Source organism: Austrofundulus limnaeus, unplaced genomic scaffold, assembly GCF_001266775.1.
Source record: "Austrofundulus limnaeus strain Quisiro unplaced genomic scaffold, Austrofundulus_limnaeus-1.0 Scaffold107, whole genome shotgun sequence".
Classification (NCBI taxonomy): domain Eukaryota; kingdom Metazoa; phylum Chordata; class Actinopteri; order Cyprinodontiformes; family Rivulidae; genus Austrofundulus; species Austrofundulus limnaeus.
This window is the reverse complement of record NW_013952509.1, coordinates 877,992-887,021: the sequence shown is the minus strand read 5'-3', so window position 1 is coordinate 887,021 and position 9,030 is coordinate 877,992. Positions and strand designations below refer to the sequence as shown.

The 9,030-nt window shown below is 38.7% G+C and overlaps 1 protein-coding gene across 1 annotated transcript in view; it reads left to right on the top strand.

Moving 5' to 3' along the window:
- Positions 1 to 1,874: 1,874 nt before the first annotated feature.
- The window catches only part of LOC106521330 (rho GTPase-activating protein 6), a 107,769-nt gene continuing 100,613 nt past the window's right edge, over positions 1,875 to 9,030 (top strand). The window contains exon 1 of the mRNA XM_014013862.1: positions 1,875 to 2,554. Within this exon, the coding sequence (XP_013869316.1) occupies positions 2,069 to 2,554 (486 nt within the window). The 5' untranslated portion in view covers positions 1,875 to 2,068. The remainder of the gene's footprint in view (positions 2,555 to 9,030) is intronic.

Sequence of the window (9,030 nt, the reverse complement as noted above, 5' to 3'; positions counted from 1 at the left end):
GTTATATTGTATTACTTCATATTTTTATTTCAATTTAAAATATCTTTAATATTTTTTCGACGCAGTCAATAAATAATGTGATCATTTATCATAACATGAAAATCTGAGTGAATGATGATTGTGGACTGTTATTTTTTTACAAAATACCTGGAGAAACACCACACAAACACTAGGAGAGCATGCAAACTCCACCCAGAAAAGAGTCCAGGCTCAACCTGGTGCTTGAGCCCAGGTGTTGTGAGGCAACCACTAATCCACCATGCTGACTAGGAATCATTGCATGTACTATATTTTGTGGTATTTTGAATAGTTCTAATATATTTTTTATTCTTGCTTTCTTAGATTAATGATACATGTACAACTGATTACCATTTGGAATCATTTTAATTAAAGATGGCCACCATAGCGTAACATTAGCCAGCACAAAAAWTAGCTCTGTCCACTGAAAAGATATTAGGGTAAAATTTGATGTGGTTGAAGCTGAGTCTTTAATAGCACAAAGCGAGACATGAGATGGCACRTAATGTTTTCAAGCTTTAATCAAAACCGCTACAACTTCATCAGTTCTCAACATAAGATGATCTTTGTCTAAAACTCTGGCGTGAAATTAATTCTCTCTAAACAGATTTGAATAGATTCTGGGAGTAAGAGAACAAAGTCATATATTGTCTGCTATCAAAAGACCAGCATGTTGTTTAAATAAAAACAGATTCTGTATCACTGGTGTATTGTTCAAGACTTCAGATGTGGGCTTTAGTTCGTTTGGTTTGATCTGTTCTTGGACTTTGCAACTTGATTTTTTTTTTTAGACCTCCATCTGTCTGAAAGGCTTGAACAATGAAATGATCCCCTGYAGAAACCCACACAGCAGAATCATTTTTGCTTGAAAAGGTTTCAGGCAAGGCTGCTCTGTTATTGTTCACCAAATATGGACAGCGGGATTTTAACACTGAACAAGACTGGTTCAGTTATTTCCTACTGATTGACTTMTACCACTTCATTTGACCCAGAATGCACCAGAATATTGAGACTTTCCTTTTAAATGTCAGCGTTTACGTACAGTCATGTATCATTGCCTTGTGTTGACTCACTTTGCACCCCCCACCCCACCCCACCTTCATACTGTTTTTAGACAGGTCAAATCTATCTTGGTCGTTATCAGCGTCCTGTCATGTCATGTTGTTTGTGTGTGAGTAGAGTCTGCAGTGTGACTTCGTAGCTACTTTATCAAACGGCCTCCTCACGGGGATCCTGCTGTCGCTTTTCATTTTTCCCCTCATACTTTCACACACAAGGGGCCACACATGATTCTGCTCCCTCAGCCTCTGCGTCTCTTTCCCATGCAGCCAGCGAAGCGACACGCTGAAACCGATGAACATCTGTATAAACTAACGTCTGGCAGTTATGCACAGGTGCATTAAGAGAAGTAAGAGCTAATAATCCCGAGGCTCGATGAATGTCTGGCTAATAATAGAACACAGCAGGCTTCACTGATAGGCCTATTGTTTCCAGACAGATGGATTAATGGCAGAGGAGGATTAAAACCTCTATTTTCATCCAGGCTAAATCGTGTGCTTGACCTACTGTCTTTGTGATTATTGCATCTGTTCTTGCCTCTTGTTCTTATTAAAGATGAAACTTTGCAGAAGATGTAGACGACTATGGCAGCTCAGGAAATTTAAAAAAATGATGTAGAACGGTGATTTTCTGGATGGGATTTAATGGATGAGGATATAGATGTTCTGGACATTGGTACAAACTGATCCAAAGCCAAAGGAGTTGTGGAAAATAATGTCTAAACTGGCTCTTGAGCTAAACTGCTGCTGCCTGAACTCCACCCCCCTCATCATACGCTGACTCGCTGGTCTTCTTGCTCCACTCTATGCATCAACGCACAGAGGTTCAGAGGAGAGGAACAACAGGCTTGATCTGTCTCCACTTTATGCGAAGATTCTAGCCAGATGCTGCACTTCCCAGTTCTCCATGGACTTGCACCTCCTGTTTTTCCTCGTGGCACCGCTGGACTCCATACTTGTGTTTTTGCTGAGCTGATCTAAATCAAGGAGACATGTCGGCCGCTCAAGGACTCCTCAACAGCGTCTTCTCCTGCTCGTCTCCTGCCTCCAAAGCCATAGCCAAGCGGAGGCTACGCCAAACCCGCAGCTTGGACCCAGCCATCATAAGACACTGTGACACCGGGACGGACGGGGCGAGCGGGGTGCAGCTCTCCACGGTAGACGCAGGTGCACCTTTGGAGCACCACAGTGCCAAACCCGCTTTACGCACCAAGATCCCGACTCTGACAGAACCCATTTCGCCCTCGGTGTCCTCTCCTTCCATACCTTCAGAGATCTCGCCATCCTCCAATTTCCAATTTGACTATGATCTGGTGAAGCGTCCGAAAAGGAATACAGCCGGGGATTTACCGTTCATGGTGAGGGGACCTGGGGCTGTGCCCACTGGGAGCACCAGCACACTCTTCTCCCCACGGAGGTGGCTCCAAAAGAAGGTGCAGCCGACCTGCCCTCACGCCTACATCGTGTGGAAACTAGAGGTAAACCGCTCAGCGAGGCGCAATGTCATGTTTTGCTCTGAGAACGGGAAGAGATTTCCAACAGAACACCGGAGGAATTAAGACAGCTTTAGTTTAGCTCCTCCACTTTTCATCCTTCCTTGTTTTGTTCGAGAGTCCAATTTTCCAAAGTAAGACGGACATTTTTTCCAAGAGCTTTTAAGGATTAAATAATTCCAACAAAAGGTGCACTCAAGTGCAGATAGGTTTCCTCCCCTGCTGCTGCCATCATTGGCTTGACTGGGCTTTTGTCTTTATGAAAAACTTCAAACTGAGTGTGAATGAGAAGCAGGCAGGTATGAAACCCCAACCAAAACATACTTGGTTGACTTATTTTAAGTGGGGTGGGAGATGGCGGCGGGTGCCTCGTAGGCTGCATACTTGGCACAAATCCACCATGCACTGGTGGAAAGGTATGATAATTTCACTGATTCTTTCGAGGACGCTGCTCCTGTCTTTAGGTTTTGTTGTTTTTTGCACTGAGCGTTATGGGGAGTGCGGGTGTACGTGCTGGGGCCCCTGTGCGTGTCGTAGTGAGGGTCTTAAGGACACATGGCTGCGGAGGGAGTTCTCACGACCAGGAGAGGTCGAAGGGTCAAATCCTCAAGTCCTTGAACAGACATCTAATCTGGAAAAACAGCAGCTATGTTCTCTGTTTCCTTGCAGGGTGCTACTCTTGCTTTTGTTTTTCTTATGTACGGAACCACACTTTTCCCTCAGCAAAGTTCTCACTACCCAGTGTTTCCCACAGCTCTAACTTTATTTTCCATGCTGGTTCCCCCCATGATAAGGCCCTTTGAGGCTATTGGCCATCAGTGCAGAGTCATTAGTACAATCTGGACTGTGAAGTTATTGCACCTCAGAGGGTTCATAAAAACACAGAGCCAAGACATGTCGTTGGTGTGCTGGGATGTGCCTCACTCTGTTGGATGGGATGTAAAACCTGTCAATTACAAAAACAAAGAAATTATGCAAAAGAAACACTGGAGGAAGAAAAAGTTGAAGCTTTTTATTATATAACATCTAAAGTAATATTTATGAGAACTCTCAGAGTTGCAGTTTTTTCAGCTTCGATGCAAGATCATACTGTTAACTGCAGGGAGATATTTGGTGCAAATCATTGTGAGTGGTAGCAAGGCAACTGAGTAGTCAAGCATTTAAATCMCATTCACTTACTTCATACTGCAACTTTTCCTTTTCCTTTTTTTCTTTTTAGAAACTCAGTGAAAAACAATTTCTGTCCAATTCTTAAACACTCACAAGGCCTTAAAGCTTAATATTTTAATAGGACAAAATAGTTAATCACCCTTTCTGTTTCTGTCCTAACAACTCACAGAACTCAGTGAAGCAGCTAATTTATACTTCTGCTGTCTTTGAGCTTAGTTGTTGAAAACTGAATGCAAGAAGTCATTTTTATGATTTTCTAYGTTTTTATTGATCAGCCACTCCAAAAACAAATAAATTGTACATTTGTCATTAGCTCTCAGCTTTAGTAAATTGTATGCCAAATGTAATTTATTTTGTGTAAGGGAAACAATTATCCTTCAAAAAAGTGTTGTGACAGATATGGGCTATTAGTCCTCTTCTCAAAAAAATGCAAACRTACATGTTTAATTCGAAGGGATACGTTTAAAAAATATTATAAGGAGCAAGCTTCCTTAATTTTAAAGCCACCACCTCTTCTAAATATTTTTTAAACAAAACTGGAAATTAAAAAATTTTAAAAAGCAAAAAACACAAATATTATGTACATTTATTAGCATTATCCCAAACTATTCCTTTATTTGTTTTTTCACACCATATTAGTTTTAATAAAGATTTATTCATCTGTTCTGCCTTTTACCAAATCTGCCCACAAATTCATCAAGATCTAAGACTTCAGTTCTTTTTGACTCTACACATAACACCCCCATACTGATCAGTGGCTCAACAGTGACACACACAAGTCACCTTTAAATTAATGCAGGCTAACTGCTATAGTAATTTATAGTCCAGAATTATATGGTTACTAAGATGTAGCTGCTCTCAGTCACATGATACTTTGGAATATAAGTCACATAGACTTGAACATTTTTTTACGCAAGCAAAACAAGCATCGGTTTTGGATGTTTAGTGTGTACCTTCCYYYKGGRWYMAMWAARKTYYTTTWRRARTWRRAWTKGTTTTTTTYCTATGATGCATGTTTTTAGTTTGTGAGAGGGAACTGGAGTSGTGAAAACCCACTCATGCACAGTTAGGACATGTAAACACAACCCTGAAATGTTGCAGGCTGGGATTTAATCTAGAACCTTCTTGGTGAGAGGCAACATCCCTAACAACTGTGCCACAGGGCCTCCTAATCTAATGTTTATTATATAATTATTTATAATTACAAAAAACTCCTGAGACCCTTTATCTCATTGTTGAGGACATTGGTTTTAGACCAGTTGTTCTCATTCAGGGGGACTAGATTTGAAGCTTTTTTTAAAATATATTTTAAACAGAATATTTATTGATATTTTTAACTCCTAATAAAAAAAGTTTATTTTTATACTTGAGTTTCTACTATTCCTAAATAGCTTGGGGAAGTGAAAAATGAGCCCAAAGCAAAAATATTGGGATTCAAAAGGATAAAAATTAGGAGGGGGGCAGACCAACTTTTAGAGGGGGCATGCCCACTTGGTGGTGCCCCTTCTTTTTAACATTTGTAGCAGTCATTCAAATGCCACTTTAACACATTAATCAAGTGTTGTACAATCACAGGTTCCTCCTGGTGTAAAAGCCAACACGTACAGCTATATACTGTAATTGCTCCATCGTTGGATTAACAGTTATAACAGTTTAGTTAGAAAGCACCTTACATCACCAGCAGAAGTACATTTATTGGGAAGGTCTTGGGTTTATTATCTTTAAAGCAACAAACATTGAGAAAGTGTCTCTTTAAGGTTCAAATATGTATTATTATAATGTTTGTTTATTATTAACTTATAACCAGGCAAATCCCACTGAGATCAAATATGTCTTTTCATGGGAGATCTGGGCCTAAAGGCAGCCTAACACGCATGTTTCTAGAGTGTGGGAGGAAACCAGAGTACTCAGAGAAACCCCACATCAAATTCCATGCAGAAAGAYCTCAGGTCCAACTTGGTGCTTGAACCCAGGASCTTCTAGCTGTGAGGCAACAGTGCTAACCACTAATCCATCATTTTGCACTCACAATCTCAGTAAAAAAACAAAAACAAAACAATAAACTCTGTTGTGCATTAGTGCTCTTACCACAACATCTAACCTTTCTCCCAAAGTGTATTCTCTGCTTTTAGGTTCTCTGTCATCTAAAGTTTGTCCCCAGACATAAAAAGATTAAATTTCACAATTGTATCTTGATCTTGTCCTAGACTGTTTCACTTCAGAGACCCACAAGAACTCCGCTCCTTGGCAAAAACCACACCTGACAAAAATCATAAAGTTTTACTGCTTAAAATAAACTGAATCAACTGTAATAAAACTGAACAGGCCACTGTCTGAACCCTTCCAAAAGCACTTTTTAAAATGTGGAGCAAGTAATGCGAGCTGATGCATTGCAATTCCAAACATTTATTCGAATTGAGACCTTGTTGTAAATCCTTTGAGTGTATGCTATAAACCGAGTGTCCAAACCAAAGTGCGTAGGGACAACCTGTGGTGATTTGAGCTGCCTTTGTAAGGAGGAAGACAGGAACAGGGAGGCAGAGAGAGAMAAAAAGAAAAGATGGAAGAGAAACAGAGACGATGTGAAGACGTAATGCTTCACACAAAAAGCAATATCTGACAGTTATATTGGTGATGATTGCTTAGTCATTTCTTTCTCGCCAATGGTCAGTTCACTGATGTTGAAAGATCAATGATGCAAAAAAAAAAAATAAAACATCCAAAAGCACCATCTTGGCTTATTACATTCAGAGACTTGTGAAGTGATTGGCTCTAAAGCTGGACATCACATCAACACTTGGAAAATAGCACGAGCATAAATAAACCTCAAGTTTTTATCGGGACATTGACTAGCTGGAATTCCTAACAATAATATGTGAAGGACACACTCAGCAGAGTACTTCTTTTTCACACCTTGATTAGATATGGACACAAGAACGTATAAAGGTTTGGCAAGGAAAGAAAGTGCTCAGCTAATTGGATCTTGGTTGTTTATAGAGCACGAGAATGTTGACACTGGACTTCTATTTTTAGGTCTGCAGCTCTTACCCTAAATGTTTTAGAGAAGAGAGTAAGTTATAAAAATCTCCCTGAAATGAGATCTTTGACTGCTACTGAAAAGTGAAAAAACTTAAGTGAGACCTATTAATTCAAAATTTAATTTTAGATCCCAAGACTTGGAAGTGACTCAACACTCTTTTGGAATACTTTTGAATCTTAGCAAAAAGTAACATTTTCCCCTTCTTTTAGATACTTTGAGGGGTGTTCAATGTTTCGCTCCTTATTAATGTGTCTGTATTTAACCACTGTAGCTTTCTCTGGAATAAACAACACTCAAAAGTTACAGTTGTTTACATGTAGTTGTTGCCATTTTCTAAATTCTGTTTTGGCACTCGTGCTGATTCATGCTGAGGCTGCAGGCTCAGTTGGTCTGCTACATTGGTCTTTATGGAAATATCTTGAAGAAATTGCTAAAAAGATATTGTTCACGTGTCATTTGCACTTTGTTTCTAAAAACTTTGCCTCAGGGTCAGAATTATTGGGCTCAAACAGTGGGTGCACATTTCTTTAATCATGTTTCTAATAATTGTGACCATTTGTTTTATTTAAGATAAGATAAGATAAGATAAGATAAGGTAAAGTAAGGTAAGGTAAGGTAAGATAAGATAAAACTTTATTGATACCACAGTGGGGAAATTTGAACATTACTGCAGCTCATAACAGGACAGGGTGAGATAGAATAAAGAAAGATAAGTAAAAGGAAAAAAACAATATACTTGTGATATATAGCAATGTACACATACCTAGTACAGTACATAAATGAATATATATGCAGGTGCATATTAGTGATGGCAGTGTAGGTGAATTGTCCAAGTGACTGATAACATCATGATGTGTTATACAGTCTAACTGCAGATACTGTAGAATGAATGACCTACGGAAGCGCTTTATTTTCAGTTGTTCAGTTATACTGTTAACTGATAGCATTTGCCATGCTTTTCTTTGTTTTAAAGACATTAAAGTTCAGATATTTTCAAACTGGATTCTGTAAAATGGTTGTGAACAATTAAAACCTGACTTGCTGTAAATAACTCTTTAATTGGCCTAGTTTAACTTTTGTCTTACCTGCTCATATTTGTTAATCTGGTCATAATAAAATTTTCATTCTCTAGTTGACATGCCTGAACAACAACTGATCTGTTCATAGATGTTGATTCTAAAACTGAGTTAAGTGAATATGTTGGTCTCAATCTGTTAGGCAAACCCACACTGAGAATGTTTTATGGTAAATGTAAAAATGTTTACTAATCTGACTGAGTTGTGGATAGGGACTCTTATTGGCTAAAGCATTCCCATCATAACAACTGATGTATCGACTGTTTTATGGATCAGACTGTTTGTACATTAAGCCAAAAGTAACGTGTTTGCACGCTAGAAAATTCCAGGGACAACTGACAATTAAATCCTACAAAGATCTAGTAAACAMTWCCCATTTAATCCCACCGACGACAATTGTTGCCAGACATTTTGTTTTACTTCTGGAAGCTCTAAAAGTGTTATTTTGGCTTTGGACAGCTAATTTAAGTTTTACAACAAAATAATAGGCTGTCTACTCTTAGTTATTTCAATTTCATGTGGTTAGTGTGAATGGTAACATGACCACACCCCTTGACTCCCTGACTGCCCTGCTTGGAGGGAAATGTCTACCTCAAATGGGCACAAAAGGGAGTTAATAAAATATCTTAATAAACACATATAATTGAAATATTTTGTTAGTATATTCTTTAAAGAGCCTTTTTGCTGAGATATATTGAGAATTTTTTTGCTTGCACGCATCTTTTGATTGTAAGAACAGTGAATATAAGCACGGCAACAATATTTACTTCTAGCATAGCACATAGACAGAGCTATGCTAGCTGTCAAAAGTTTAGCTGTTTATTTTATTTATCTTATGTTTTTTTTCCCCTCAGCTTAAAACTATCAGATGTTTCAGATCTTTTAGACCTGAAAGATCCCCAAAATGATATATGCTTCATCAGGGCTACCCAAAATGCTTATGCCATAGCCCCCCAAACAGCGTAAGCGAGTGGCTGGGGACCTCCTTTGCAAACCTGCAAACAATGCTACAAGATATGTAAAGTGTTAAAATGATTTTTTAAAATCACTTTTTACAAGAATTATATTTGTTTCGCGTAATAATTTTAATAACTAACATGGATATGGGCACCAGTGACCCACGCGACCCTGAAAAGGAAGAAGCGTGTACAGAAAATGGATGGATGGATGGATGG